The following is a 15,940-nucleotide window of genomic DNA, read 5'->3' on the forward strand; positions in this document are numbered from 1 at the left end:
GATGATACTGTGCCATCGGGTGCTCTCAGCCTGCATCTGCTCGGACTCGGAGAGGAATCTTCCCCCGAGACGGGACTGGCTGCGGTGACTTTCTAGCCCAGGCTACCACATTCTCCACCCCCTGCAGCATGGGACGGCGGCTGAGAAGTCACGGGGAGTGGACCTTGTGAGGGCTTTTGGCTGGAGTTCAGGGACAGGGGTCAGTGACTCCTGTTCTTCAGCCTCCCTACACACACGCGCACACACACACACACACACACACACACACACACACACATGCGCGGTGCCACGGTCACGGGGTCGGGGGGTGGCGGCGGGGGGAGAGCAGACAGGAGGAGGAGGATTCCTTGGAGACTCTTTATTTACTCTTTTCTGAAAGTTCTTCTCTCTGGAAGAGCGACCAGCACCTCTTCCCGGGCCACGTCATGGGTCAGGACTGCGTCTGCTTGGGCTTGGGGTTCTGCTGGGCCACAGAGTCGTCTTTGGCGCCTTCCTCCTGCCACTCAGGCTCCATCAGCAGCAGCTTGCCCTGCACCGGGAGCTCCTCTTCCTCTCCCTCTGCCTTTCCCTCCTCCTCCTCCTCCTCACCCTCCGACGACAAGGAGAAGTTATCCTGACTCACGCAGGCCACGAGCTTCTTCATGGAGGATTCGTGGCCCCGGCCGTGGCCCGTGCCGAGCTTGGCACAGTGGGAACCCATCGCCCACTTTGGCTGCCTCTCTGGACTGGAAGGAAAGGCCACTGGTGGGGTATGGAGGGGCCGTCGAGGGTGGTAAGCAGAGCGCTGACATCACAAAGGGGCCCCCCAGAGCCTCCCACCCTGGGATACCTGAGTCTGAGCCGACACCCGACTCAAACCTAGGCCACCAGCTGTCCCACTGAGCCCCTGCCACATACGGGGCAGGACCGAGGCAAAGTGCCAGGCCCACGCCCATGCAGCCTCTCCCTGCCATGTTGCCTCCTCCATCTGGCCTTGTTTGCCCTGGCAAAAGTCCCCCTTTTAGCTGGGCTGAGGGTTGGGGATAGAATTTCCAGAAGCAGGAGAGCACGCAGACTCCCCCCACTACATCCCGGAAGTATCCAGCCCAAGAGAGCTGTTGACAGTATGTGATGAAAAGTAGCCACGAGGGAGCCTTCCAGGGACACTGGCAATGTCTGGCTTCTTGACCTGCATACTTAAAAGTTGTGCATTATACTTGTATAAAACTAAAGAAAACCCTACTCACTCTCTCCTGTTCTCCAAAATCACCCTTTAAAGGCAGCGGCTCGTAAGCTTTTGGGGTCACCAGCCTCTAGCTACACATGCCCATCCAGCACAGTTTCAGCCCGGGAGGGGGTTACGTCTCCTTGGTCATTTCTGAGCACTAGGAATCTGTTTTCTGACATATAATACAGACATTGTCCCAGATTCTCAGTGGCTGTGGTAGGCTGAGAGGAAAGAAACTAATGTACCCCGTGAGGGAGGTACGATTATTACATTTTACAAAGGGAGAGCAGGCTCAGAGAGGCTGAGTAACCAGCCCAGAGTCCCACAGCTAGTCAGGGGAGGAGCCAGGACTCAGAGTCGGGCCTGGTCCCCTCTAGTCCAGCCTCGTGGTCACTAAGGCCTCCGAGGGGATTAAGGAGGCACGTGCGGCTCTGTTCTAACGACCCTGCCTGGTGTGGTCTCAGTAGGGCTGGTTGGGGGCCCCGCGGTGAAGACTGGGTCTGGGTTTCTGGACCCTCTGCACCCCTCCCCGCACCCCTCCACTCTGACTGCCAACTTCCCCAGCCTCGAGTGAGATGGGGAGATGATAGGGAAGTGATCCGGGATTATCTGGGTAGATGCGGAGTGCAACCACAAGCGTCCCTCTAAGAGGGAGGCAGAGAGATTTCACACAGGAAGCAGAGACTGGGGATGCGGCCACAGCAGAGGAACGCCAAGGATTACGAGGCGCCCCCAGAAGCTAGGTAGAGGCAGGAATGGACTCTGCCCGGGGGCCTCCATGGCCCTGTTGTGATCATGAGGGTCCCACCTCAGAATCCTAGCGGCCCACAAGGCCTCACCCAGTTCTGCCCTTTGCCCTTTGTTCCCCCCACGCTGGCCTTGTTCTTGCTGGAGCATGCTAGACCTGCTTCCCATCTCGTCACAAGTCACACTTTCCCCAGCTGTCCAACACCTTCAGGTTCTTCACATGGGCTGGGAGTTGACAAGGAAATGGAAAGGACAAGGGGGAAGTAGTGTGGCCTTGGGCACCATGATGGCTCCGGGTGAGAGGACACGCCCAGTGTCACAGGGTAACACACCAGCCCAGTACTCAGGGATGAGCCCCCTGCCCTGGCCCCCTCCTCCTCCCCTGACCCTGTGGTGAATAGAAGCCTTGTTTGTGCCCTTTGCATAAGGGAGACCCTGACAGGCCAGCAAGTTTCTTATCTCAAGCTTTATTTGGCAGATGACTTTTGCTCATTTTACTCAAGATCTTGTGGGCTCCTTGCAAACTCGGGGCTTGGGCATCCGAGGGGGACTTGCTATGGTCTCGCGAGGTGCTTCCTGGCAGGTGACTCTTTCTGGTGGGCCCAGGGAGGCTTGGAGCTGCCTTATGCATCTTCTCCTCCTCCCGATCCTTCTTCAGCCTTTTGGAAAAAGTTCTAGTTACGGGGCCATCTGGGGAATCTGGGTGGGGATGGGCTTGGGGGGCTTTCAGACAGGGTGGGGTCCCAGCACTGCACAAGCCGCCCGCCTGTGCCTCCTGTCTATCACGATAGGGCCTCTGTGGGTCCTCCCGTAGATCGGGACATCCTCCGGCCTCAGCTCCTGCGCCTGGTGCAGGCGCTCGCTTTCGCCCTGCTGCCCGGAGCCCTGCTGCGGACTGGGACTCCTCAGGCGGCATCGGACCATCGTGCTCGTGGGCGGGGTGGCTGGGGCTGGGGCTGAGGCTGCAGCTGGCCTTGGGGCTGGGGGGAGGAGGCTGAGGCCTGCCCTCCTGCTCTTACTGTTAACGGTGTTGGTCGGGTCTGTCGGCAGCTCTCTGGGGCCTTGTGTATAAGGAGCCCCGCTGTGTGTAAGCCCCCCCCCCACCTTGGCCCCTTCTGTGAAAGCAGCACAGAGCATGGCAGCCACCCCTCGCCCCGCCCGTAAAACGTGTCCCTGTGCCTCGTAACGGGGGGACTCTCACAAGAAGAGCGCCAGCCTTCTTGTCCAAATCCAAGCCCTCATTCCCCACCCCCTCCAGCTGGTGCAAATCCACACGTAGTCCTTCCGGAAGCTTCCTCACCGCCTTTGCAGCTGTGCCTTTGCAGCTGTGCCAGGGTCTCTCAGGGGGTCGGGGTGGGGCTTATCTGTCCACAGAGTTATCTTGTGCTTACTCTATGCCAGAAATTCCGGAAATTCCATACATTTACTCATTAACTGAGGCACGAAGAGGTTAAGTGACTTGCTCATGGTCCCTGCAAATAAGAGGCAAGGCTGGGCTTCTGACTCCATGCCCTTGGCCCTCCGCCCCCTCCCCCGCCCCGGGGACACTCTTCCCTCCTCCAAACGTGTCGTCTTCCCTCCACCTCTGGCCTCCTCCTGCACCTCTCACTGTACTTTTTTAAATTTTATTTATTTTTATATTTTTGAAATTTATTTATTTTTGGCTGCGTTGGGTCTTTGTTGCTGCGCACGGGCTTTCTCTAGTTGCGCCGAGCGGGGGCTACTCTTCATTGCAGTGTGCAGGCTTCTCATTGTGGTGGCCTCTCTTGTTGCGGAGCACGGGCTCTAGGTGCACGGGCTTCAGTAGTTGTGGCACGCAGGCTCAGTAGTTGTGGCCCACGAGCTTAGTTGCTCCGGCATGTGGGATCTTCCCGGACCAGGGATCGAACCCGTGTCCCCTGCATTGGCAGGCAGATTCCCAACCACTGCACCACCAGGGAAGTCCCCTCTCACTGTACTTTGGTGACCCATTAAAATCCAGAATCGGAGTCATAGCAACTGCAGGGAGGATGTGGTAGACACATTAATGCCTCCTCCCAAAGATGTCCGTGCCCTAAGCCCTGAACCTGTGACTGTCACCTGACATGCAGAAGGGACTTTCTGGATGTGAGTGACTTAAGGAGATGGAAGATTCAGTGTGGGTTCAGTGTAATCACGTGGGTCCTTATAAGACGGGAGAGGGGGCTTCCCTGGTGGTGCGGTGGTTGAGAATCTGCCTGCCAATGCAGGGGACACGGGTTCGAGCCCTGGTCTGGGAAGATCCCACATGCCGCGGAGCAACTAGGCCCGTGAGCCACAGCTACTGAGCCTGCGCGTCTGGAGCTTGTGCCCCACAACAAGAGAGGCCGCGACAGTGAAAGGCCCGTGCACCGCGATGAAGAGTGGCCCCCACTCGCCACAACGAGAGAAAGCCCTCGCACAGAAACGAAGACCCAACACAGCTAAAAATTAATTAATTAATTAATTAAAAAAAAATTAACCCCTTAAAAAAAAAAAAAAAAGATGGGAGAGGGAGACAGGAGGGTCACAGGAAGAGATTTGAAGATGCTACGCCACTGGCTTTGACGGCGGAGGGGGGGGCCCTGAGCCCAGGAAAGCCGGAGGCCTCTAGGAGCTGGAAGACAAGGAGAAAGGTGATGCATCCCGAGAGCCTTCAGAACCTGCTCGCGCCTTGCTTTTAGCGCCATAAGGCCCATGTGAGATAATAAATTTGTGTTTTAAGCTATGATGTTTGTGGTAATTTATTACAATGATGATAGGAAACTAATACAGAGGCCTCTTATATTAGTGCCCTCAGGCTCCCCCAGGGCACTTGCTCAAAATACGAATGCCCAGGCCTTACCCCCAGACCCTACTAACTCAGAATCTCCATGGCTGGAGCTTGATCTATTTGTAAAAGCCTGCCGGGGGATCCATGTTCAGCCATCCTGCCAGCATCTTCTGACTGGCTATGGAACCAATCTGGTAGTTGGGTCGTGGAAGCGAGTTCATCTCCCAGCTCAGTGGCCTCACCTGCAAAGACGAGGCCGTCAATACCTGCCTTGCAGGTTGGGTGTGAGGCCTGGAAGTGGCGAATGCCCAGTACCTGTGCTCCACGGTGCTCTATGAATGGAAGTCATGGCTGCGACGTTTCTGTGGCCCTGTCAAGGCAACTGGGTCAAGGTTCTGGTCACTGATGAAATGCCCTGGGCTTTGCTCTGCAATGAGATCGTGACCCAGGCTCTTGTGTTAAAAGATCTGACAGTTCCCTTTGAGGCCAGGGGACGGAAGTGTTTTGTGAACCACCTTCACATATCTCAGTGTATCCTATGGTTAGTGGACCAAGTTACCTTGTTTCCTCAGCCAGGGATGATATTGTACCCGAGGACTAAATGAAAGCTTAGCTCAACCACTGTCTGGACAAGTTACTCTCACTGCACCCAAACGGAGGCATCTTTTTAAAAAATGGGAATTTCGGCATCTGGCACCTTGGGGAATTGGTGGGATGTAGTGATGGCTGGTGACTCGAGCTTGAGCTGGGAAATGTTTACTGGCTCTCAGGGGTGGGGAGTAGGGGTGGCAAGCCAGTCTTTGATTGGTAGCATTTGCCAGTTTGTGGCCCATTTCAGGCTGCCAGCAGAAAGCCACTGAGCACAGAGCTGGGGAGCGTGCGTTCAGAAACCAGCACGGCCGTGGGGCCTGTAAAGGGGTGGCTGGGGAGGCAGATTTGGGTTGTGACTTGGGAGTAGTCAAGAGTTTGAAACAAGATCCCGTGCGACAACCATCCCTCGCGTCCCCTCTTCCCAGTGTCCCCAAGCCCTCCTCGCCACTGAGTCCATCAAAGCAAAGAGACAAGAGTGGCGTTTTTCCTTCAACGTTTATTGACAGGCGGCATTGTTCGCTGGCAGGCTCCTGTTCATTTCATTGGAACGGTGGCATGTTCGAGATGTGGCAAGAGGGTCTTGAAGGCTGGTAGTGGTTCAGGCAGGAGTGTGGTGGTCTTGCTACTGGGCGCTTACTGTCTTGCACACCTTACAGTGGTGTAGCGGCGGCAGCACACTGCGGAGAGCGAGGGGGCGAGAGCAGACTTCAGCACGGGCTGAACCCCCAGCTCCACCCCAGCTCCCCGGCCCCCACCCACGGAGCAGACCCCCTCACCTCTCCTGCGCCTCTGGCAGCACCGCCTCCTCTGGCTGCGACGTCTTTGTCTCGGGCGGCGGCGTCTGCTCCGGCTCGGGCTGCGGCAACAACTGTTTCTGGCCATGGTGATGGATGGATTCGGCCTGGATGCTCAGAGCAGGGGATACCGCCTTGGTTGAGCCAGCCAACCTGTGAGCAGGTGGAACGTTGTGGGCTGTGAGCCAGGGGCTGACCCCTGGGCCTCTTATAGGCGCGGGGAGGGCCCTGGTCATTGTGAGGTCACAGAGGCCTGGACCTCACAGACCAGGGCCAGGGCCGGCCTGCATCACGTCCATATATGGGCATGTGGGAGGCCCTCGCTGAAGGAGGGCGGGGCCGTGATGCGTGTGGGCCTCCAGGTCATCAGCAGAGGGGAGACGAGATGACCTCCCTGTAAGGACACTCACTCGCTCCTTCACATCACTGAACACCTGCTATATGCCAGATTCTGCCGAGGCCCTGGCACGCAGTGATAAACAAGGCAGACGTGTTCCTGCATAATAAACCTTACAGTCTAACTACAGGAAACGTGAATGAAATGACCACACAGAGTAATTATAATTGTGAAAAGTGCCGAGGAGAGGAACTTCAGGTTTTTATGAGAATGCATGTTGAGGGGGGCTTGACCTCAGGAGAGGCCCTAGGAAAGCCTCCTAAGGAGGATGAGTCAGAATGGGAGGTAGGAAAAGCATCTGGGAAGAGGGAACAGCTGTTGCGAAGCTCAGAGGCAGCACGTGTGTGTGATTCCACTCACGTGAAATGTCCAGAGAGGGAGAGCCAGAGACACAGAGATGGGTGGGTGGTTGCCTAGAAGTGGCTGGCATGGGAACGGCTGCTCAGTGGGGCAGGGTCTCCTTTTGGGGTGATGAACATGCTTGGGACCCAGAGAGTAGCGATGGTTACCCAACGTTGTGATTGTACTCAATGCCACTGAATTTTCACTTTAGAATGCTGGATTTTACATGATGTGAATTTTACCTCAATTGAAAAAAAAAAAAGTTCTGAGGCTGAAGGGTGCTTGAAAGGTGTAAGGAATCAAAAGGAGGCCCAGGGGGAGGAGCAGAGACTGTGGCGGAGGGGGGCAAGACAGGGCCAGACCACTCTCAGCTTCGTCTAACCTTTCCCACATCCCCATGAACTTGAGGGATAAAGAGGGCAGCAGTTAGAATTAGATTTCATTAATTATAACAGGAAACCAAAATAAGTGACTTTGGTGTAGAAGTTTTGTTTCATTGAAGAAGTCAGAGGTGATTTGGATGGTCGTTAGAGTGTCTTGTTTGGGGGATCTACACGCTGGAGTATTTGGGGATAATGGGTATCGTGTTTGCCAACTGCTCTCAGGTGATTCAGAAAAAGAACAGTAACAAGGGGTGCGTATCTACATAGAGAAAGAGGGAGAGGGAGGGAGGGAGGGAGGAAGGGAGGGGGAATGGAGTAAATGGAACAGAATGTTAACAATTGACAGTCTGGATGAAGGGAAGTTCTTTGTATGGTTCCTGCAACTTTTCTCTAATTCGAAGTTATTTCAAAATAAATTATTGAGATAATTAAAAAAAACAAAACAAAACAAAAGGGAAAAAAGTCAGGAGGAAGGCCTTCCAGGGCTGGTATAAGGACTCCACCCTTAACAAGCGCCCAGACTTCTTTTATCTTTTGCCTCTGCCCTAGGCAAGTACTTTCCATCCTCAAGGTTGCCTCGGAGTGCAAAATCAGGGCTGCCATGGACGGTTGTTTGTGCAGTTGGTATACTGCTCAGAGCTCTCAGCCAGGGGATTGAATGGTGTAGGCCAGGCCCAGCACCCATAAGCATGCTTCCGCCCATGGGAGCTGTCTTCTTCTAATTAGACTGCTCCCAGTGGAAGTCTTTCCTAATTTGAACAAAGGCACGTTAAGGGCTAGCCTCGACCCTGCTGGAAATTCAGCTATATCCACTGTGCAAGAATAAATGAAGAAGAAGAAAGGGGGCGGGGGGCAAAGGAGTTATAACTCTATAAAGAGCTTTCCCAGACACCCCCACCCAGCAACTTCTTCTGATCACTTGCCTTACCGTGAGAGCACCCCGCCCCTGAGGATAAAGCTGTGGTCCTTAGGAAGGAGAACGGGGCCAGTGGATAGTTAGTACCCAGAGGGCATGCAGCCAGAAACTTCCAGGACCCCACCCTGCAACCCACAACAAGGTGGGAAAACCACAAATTTGAAGCTGAAGTCCAGTAAGTTACAAGCATGTTGCACTTGGCGCATAGGAGGTCAGCAGTAAATTCTCAATTATTGACTCATGTCTAGACTGACTTAAAATTATCACCCCCAATCTTGTAACACTTAGTACTTTCTGAAGATAACCTGCATGATCCCGGAGGAACCCCATGAGATGACAGAGATGGGAATTTACCCTGTTTTGCTGATGAGGAATTTGAGACATCCAGGCCAGATCCCTCCTTCACTCAGGTTTTTATTGAGCATCTACTCTGTGCCAGGCACTCTTCTAGGCGGTGGGATTACAGCGTGAGCAAGAGAGGTCAGAGTTCTTGCCCCCAAGAAGCTTACATTCTAGTTGGGACAGACGGCATTATTCAAGTGAACAAACAAATGAACAAAAGGCTTTGAATTTTATTACAAGTGTGCATAGAATCAGTTGATATGACAGCAGCTGGCTGGAGGTTTACTTTAGGATGCCGAGGACAGGCCTTCTTGAGGAGGCAACATTTGAGCTGAGAGCTGAGTGAGAAGAAGGAGTCAGCCGTGCCAACATCTGTCCGTGTGGGTCTCCCAGGTGGGGAGGGAGCGAGTGGCTCTGTTCCACGTGGTCACTCAGGGACTCTGCTCGGCGGAAGGGACATGTGAGCTGAGACTTGGCTGGCGGGAGTAGCCCATTGGTTTGAGGACTTGACAGGGGGACAGGAAGAAGTTTGGAACTGAAAGGAGGCCCCTGTGGCTGCAGAGGAGGAAGCAGTTCTCGGCCTTATGGTTTAGTGGAGGAGACGGGTATGAGTCAAATCATCACAGAAATAGGTGAGGCGTCCTGGAAAGAGGAAGCCCTCGGAGTTCTGGGATGGGATGTTTGGCCTGCTCTGGAGTCGGAGGACTGCGGGGGCCACCAGAAATGTTGGGATTTTGGGTTCTAGCAGCCGCCTGTTACCCTAAATAATGCAGCACTTGCTTCTAACTCATACTTATTGCGTTTATTATTTGTCTCCAAGGAGAATATAAGTTCTGTGTGATCAGGAACTTAATTTTGTTCACGGAAGCCATCCTAGCACTGAGTAATCAGTACATAAAAGAAATCCAAATATTTGTTGAAGAACTGAACAATAAATGGATGCTTTGTGTGGTAAAGTTCTTTTATTGTCATTTTCCAAATATAAAATCATGGTTTCAGATTATGACTTTTTTTTTTTTTTAAAGAGCTCCTGACTTATTTATTTATTTATTTACTTTATTATTATTATTATTATTATTTTTTTTTGCTGTGTTCGGTCTTCGTTTCTGTGCGAGGTCTTTCTCCAGTTGTGGCAAGCGAGGGCCACTCTTCATCATGGTGCGCTGGCCTTTCACTGTCACGGCCTCTCTTGTTGCGGGGCACAGGCTCCAGACGCGCAGGCTCAGTAGTTGTGGCTCACGGGCCTAGTTGCTCTGCGGCATGTGGGATCCTCCCAGACCAGGCCTCGAACCTGTGTCCCCTGCATTGGCAGGCAGATTCTCAACCACTGCGCCACCAGGGAAGCCCAAGATTACGACTTTTGAAATGTCACACACCCTCTCCCTGCCCGCTGCCCTAGCTCTGCTGAGAAATCCCCAAGACTCCTGTCATCTCAAACACAACCTGAATCTCAGAAGGACGTACGATTCTGTCCTCTGAGGTCCCAGTTGGTCAATCACATGGTGTGTCCTGTGTCCCCCCCGCCCAGCCACATCCATGAAGTCACAATGGCCACCTGCGGCTGCCTGGATCAAGGGGAGATGTCACCAAAGAGATGAAGGGAGGGGTAGGGGCCACGTGCTCCCCTCTGCCCTTGAGAAGGACAGAGCCAGGCAGTTCATTCTCAGGGTAACGAGAGGACGATCAGCAGTAGGAAGACAATGTTTTAAATGTACTGCTGCGCCCACCATTCTGCAGCCAGGGGTCTGTCCTGCAGGACTTCCCACATGTGGGCATGAAGGTGTGTATAGGAGGGTGCCCACTAGAGCACTGTTTGTGGGAAGAAAATTGGCAATACCTTACTATTGACCTTAAGGAAATGGTCCATTGTTACATCCATATTGCGGCTGTTCAGGAGAACACTATATTTCATTCTTTTTAATGGCTGAGTAATATTCCATTGTATATATGAAATAATGCCATTTGCAGCAACATGGATGGACCTGGAGATTATCATACTAAGTGAAGTAAGTCAGGCAGAGAAAGACAAATATCAAATATCATGTGATATCACTTATATGTGGAATCTGAAAAAAAAAAAAAGCTACAAATGAATTTATTTAAAAAACAGAAACAGACGCACAGACTTAGAGAACAAATTTATGGTTACCAAGGGGAAGGGGGGGAGGGATAGATTGGGAGTCTGGGATTGACATGTACACACTGCTATATTTAAAATAGACAATCAACAAGGACCTACTGTATAGCACAGGGAACTCTGCTCAATATTCTGTAATAACCTAAATGGGAAAAGAATTTGAACAAGAATAGATACATGTATATGTATAACTGAACCACTTTGCTGTACACCTGAAACTAACACGACATTGTTACTCAACTCTACTCCAATATAAAATAAAAATTAAAAAACAAAAAAGGAACAGTAGAGTGATGTGCCCTGATACAAAAGGAAGTCCACAGTGTTATCAAACTGTTAAATAAGTGTTTACATAAGCTTAGGGAAAAGTCCAGAATATAATATATTGACTTAGCAGTGGGGAGTGGAATCATGGAAGGTTTCACTTTCTACTTTATTCACTTTTTTATTGTTTGGAATTTTTTACCTGTCTAAGGGCCATCGCATTGCTGAATACTGGATAAGTTATTTCCATCATGTGAAAAAAAATAATGGAATCTCATAATACACGTTACCTTGTTACCTGAGCAACTGCCATGTGCCGTGATCCCGTTTAGTTGTCAGGTTATTTTTTTTCCTTTAATACAGGTTATTTTTTTTTTCCTTTAATACCCTTTTCTTTTGGGAAAAGTTGAAAAGTTAGTTACAGAGAGTTCCCATTTACTTCTCACCCAGTTTCCCCCATTGTTAACATCTTATATCACCATGGCACATTTGTCACAACTAAGAAACCAACGCCGGAACGTTACTATTAACCAACTCCAGACTCTATTTGGATTTCACCAGTTTTTCCACTAACGCCCATTTTTGTTCCAGGATCTAGTTCAGGGTATCACATCCAGTTTTCCTTATTATTAACATCTTATTAGGGATAGTGTGTTTGTCACAATTAATAAACCGATTTTGATGCATTATTATTAACTGAAGTCTATGCCTTATTCAGAGTCCCTTAGTTTTTCCTTAATATCCTTTTTCTGTTCCAGGATCCCATTTAATCATCAGGTCTCCTTCGGTTCCTCTGGACTTTGCTGGTTTCTCCGACTTGTCTTTGATGATTGTGACAGTTTTGAGGAGCGCTGGTCAGGTATTTTGCAGCATGTCCATTAGGATTTGTCTGATGTTTTCTCATGATTCGACTGGCGATTATGTGTTTGGAGGAGGAAGACCACAGAGGGAAAGGGTCATCCTCCTCACCTCCTAACAAGGGCACATGCTCTTGAGCTGACTGACAGCGGTTGAAGTTGACCTTGATCACCTGACTGAGGCACTGTGTGTCAGGTTTCTCTACTTTACTGAATACAGTATTTGGAGGTGCGTCACTGTGCATCCCACATGTAAGGGCTGGGAAGTTATGCCTCACCTCCTTGAGGGCAGAGTATATACATAAATTATTTGAAATTCTTCTGCACTGGAAATCTGCCTGTGCTCCCTCATTTATTTATTCAGTCATATATTTACATCAGTATAGACTCATGGATAGTTCATACTGTGGGTTATAATCCAATACTACTTTATTGTATTGCTCAAATTGTTCCCACTTTGGCCTTTAGGAGCTCTTCCACTGGCCCCTGTGTCCCTTTGACATGGCCCGTCATTGTGAGTTTTTGAGTACCTCCTTACTTTCTGGCCCTGTTAGATACCCCAGGCCCATCCTGTGTGTTTCCTGCTTTAAACCTAGAATCAACCATTTCTCCAAGGAGCCCTAGTTCCTCTTATTGGAGAATGGTGTTAGAAACCAAAGTCTGGGTGCTAGGTGTGCTTGTTGCTATGGGGTGTTGTTTCTTCTAGGCTCTCTGGGGAATGTAATGTATATACTAACCTGTGTACGTATACAGATCTGTAAATACTTGCATGTGTAGCCGTCTGTATCACTTTTAAACGTAAGTTCATCCTGACGTCTCTAACTCTAATCCACCACCACGTGGACCATTCCAGCCTCCAGCCTCCTCCCCTTGCTTAGCTGTTAACTTCTTACCCCAACAGCGGGAGACCTGGCTCCTACCATCCACCGTCCAGTTTCTTATGTTCACCTCCAGTGTGCACGTATAGTGGTTTTAGAATTGTCAACCTTTGCCCCGATACCTTTCCTTTTATAAATTTATTCAGCTGATATTTATTGAATGCCTTTTGTGCTGAGCACTGTTCTAAGCACAGTAAACAAAACAAAGATCCCTGCCCTCATGGAGTTTATATTCTAGTGCAGGCAACAGAGCAGTCAGTATGATAAATAATCATATAGTATGTTGAAAGGAAAACAGAGAAAGTAGAGCAGGATGAGGATGGCTGGGCTTGCTGCGGGTGGTTGGGATGAGTGGGCAATTCAGGGTGATCAGGGCAGGCCTTGTTTTTTGTTTCTTTTTTTTTAATATAAATTTATTTATTTATTTATATCGATTTTTGGCTGAGTTGGGTCTTCGTTGCTGCACGCAGGCTTTCTCTAGCTGCGGCGAGCTACTCTTTGCTGCGGTGCGTGGGCTTCTCATTGCGGTGGCTTCTCTTGTTGCGGAGCATGGGCTCTAGGCACGCGGGCTCAATAGTTGTGGCATACAGGCTCAGTAGTTGTGGCCCACGGGCTCTAGAGTGCAGGCTCGGTAGTTGTGGCGCACGGGCTTAGTTGCTCTGTGGAACATGGGATCTTCCCGGACCAGGGCTCAAACCCACGTGCCCTGTGTTGGCAGGTGGATTCTTAACCACAGCGCCACCAGGGAAGTCCTGGGCCTTGTTGATAAGGTGACATTTGAGCAAATCCTGAAGGCAGTGAGGGAGTCGGTGACGTGGATATCTGGGAGGTGTACTCAGGCAGAGGGAACAGCCAGTGCAAAGGCTCCTGGGTGGGAATGTATCTGCTGTGTTCAAGGAACAGTAAGGAGGCCGGTGTGGCCGCAGCAGAGAGGCGAGGGGTTGGGGGAGACGAGGTCATAGAGGTGGGGGGGAGTAGCACAGTATGGATGGCTTTGTCGGCCATGCTAAGGATTTGGCCTTTACTCTGAAGGAAATGGGGACCCCAGGTATGACATTCTCTGACTTAAGGGCCCCCCTGCTGCTGCTGTGTTGGGAAGGACGTGGGGGACAGGGGTGGAGGCAGAGGGTCCAGTTTGGAGGCTGTGTCCATCCTGCAGAGGAGAGGCGATCGTGGCTCAGACCAGGGTGTTAGTGGCGGGCCTGGCGAGGAGTGGTCAGATTCTGGCTCAGTTTTGTAGATGGAGCCAGCAGGGCTTACTAGCAGCCTGAATGAGGGGAGCAAGAGAGAAAGAAGAGTCAAGGAGTCTCCAAAGCTGAGGCTTTTGGCATGAGCACCTGCAAGGATGGAGTTGCCATCAGCTGAGATGTAGGAGGCCGGGAGCAGAGACGGCTTGCGGGAAAAGGTCCAGAATTCAGACATCTAAGAGGAGGTGCTGAGTGGGCAGTTCAGTATCTGAGCCTGACGTCGGCGCTGGAGGTGATACATTTGGGCATTGTCTGCATTTAAATTATGAGACTGGATCATATCACTGTCTCGGTTTCCTGTTGCTGCTGTGACATAGTATTGATACTACAAACTTGCAGCGTAAAGCAACACAAATTTATTACCTTACTGTTCTGCAAGTCAGAATTCCAAAATTGGTCTTATGGGGCTAAAATCAAGGTGTCCACAGGGCTGCAGTCCTTTCTGGAGGCTCCAGGGGAGAATCCATTCCCTTGCCTCTCTCAGCCTCTGGCCGCCCATGTTCTTTGGCTCACGGTGTTTTCTTCCCTCCATCTTCAGACATCTCCGATTCTGGCTCTCCTCCTCCCTCCTTCTTTCCCTTTTCTGGTTGCTTGTGATTGCATTAGTCTCACCTGGACAATCCAGGCTAATCGCCCCATCTCAAGATGCTTAATTTAATCATACTTGCAAAATCCTTTTGCCATGTAAGGTAACATGTTCACGGGTTCGGGGATTAGGATGGGGACATCTCTGGGGGCCCACTACGAGCACCAAGGGGGTGAGTGGAGATGGAGACGCAGACAGTCCCAAGCACTAGGCCTGGGACCCCCCAGTGTTAGGAAGCTGGGGAGCTGAGGAGCAGCCGGGTCTGAGGGAGTTGGGAGAGTGTACAGGGTCCTGGGAGCCACGTGGAGAAGGGATGCCGGGGCGGAGGGAAAGGGCGGCTGTGTCAGTGCTAGCGGGAGGAGGGACGGCTGCCGTCAATTTAGAAATGATGACATGCTTTACCTTCTCTTTGTGCCAAGTCCGGGAAGTCTGGGTAGGTTCCCCCCTCACGGCACTTCTCAGTTCAGACAAGCCACGTTTCAGGTGTTCATCTGCCATGCAGGGCTCGAGGCTCCTGTGTTGGAAAGTGCGGCCCACGGTGATGAGCCTTGAGCAGAGACTAGGCCACAGTTCGTTGCAGCCCTGCTGGCCAGCGTTGGAGCCAATCTCAGTGCCCCTCACCAGGGGCTGGCCAGAAACTTACAGCAGGTCCCTTGCAAGGCTACCTGCTCTGAGAATACTCACCTGGAGGGTGAGGTCCACGTGTTACTGAGAGCTGCTTTGCATTTTACAAAACATTCAAACATCCATCATCAAAGAAAACATTCATTTTGGGGGTAAATTTATTTCTTTAAATGAATTGCTTTTTTTTTTTAAGAGCGGTTTTAGGTTTACAGATAACTGAGCGGCAAGTACAGGGAGTTCTCATATACCCCCTCTCCAGCCCCTCCCGGCAGCCCCCTCCCCACTTTCCCCCTGTTATTATTAACAGCTTGCTTTGCTGTGGTGCATTTGTTATAACTGATGAACCAATATTGATACATTATTATTAGCTAAAGTTTATGGCTTATATTAGGGTTTTGACAAATGTATAATGACATGTATCTCCAGTGATGGTATCGTACAGAATAGTTTCACGGGCCTAAAAATTCTCTGTGTTCCAACTGTTCATCCCTTCCTCCTCTCCCCTACCCCGGCAACCACTGATCTCTTTACTGTCTCCATAGTTTTGTCTTTTCCAGCATATTACATTTTTTTTTTTAATTAGTTTTATTTTTGGCTGCTTTGAGTCTTCGTTGCTGTGCACGGGCCTTCTCTAGTTGCGGCGAGCAGGGGCTACTCCCTGTTGCGTTGCGCGGGCCTCCCATGACGGTGGCTTCTTTTGTTGTGGAGCACGGGCTCTAGGCGCGCAGGCCTCAGTACTTGTGGCTCGCGGTTTCTAGAGCGCAGGCTCAGCAGTTGTGGCGCACGGGCTTAGTTGCTCTGCGGAATGTGGGATCTTCCTGGACCAGGACTCGAACCCCTGTCCCCTACAATGACAGG

The 15,940-nt window shown here is 51.1% G+C and overlaps 1 protein-coding gene across 1 annotated transcript; it reads right to left on the minus strand.

Annotated features, from left to right (window-relative positions):
* Window positions 1–354: 354 nt before the first annotated feature.
* On the minus strand, window positions 355–8,966 carry PRM3 (protamine 3). Its single transcript, XM_082429810.1, has 3 exons — window positions 6,092–8,966; window positions 3,156–5,992; window positions 355–2,613 (listed from the first exon to the last, which is right to left on the minus strand). Exon 3 carries the CDS (start codon window positions 698–700, stop codon window positions 431–433), a length of 270 nt encoding a protein of 89 aa, XP_082285936.1. The 5' UTR covers window positions 701–2,613; window positions 3,156–5,992; window positions 6,092–8,966; the 3' UTR covers window positions 355–430.
* Window positions 8,967–15,940: the final 6,974 nt, after the last annotated feature.

This window comes from Balaenoptera physalus, assembly GCF_965194825.1.
Source record: "Balaenoptera physalus genome assembly, chromosome: 16".
Taxonomy (NCBI): Eukaryota; Metazoa; Chordata; class Mammalia; order Artiodactyla; family Balaenopteridae; genus Balaenoptera; species Balaenoptera physalus.

Coding starts and splice junctions, on each gene's coding strand:
- PRM3 (XM_082429810.1), bottom strand. CDS start 700: ATGGGTTCCCACTGTGCCAAGCTCGGCACGGGCCACGGCCGGGGCCAC.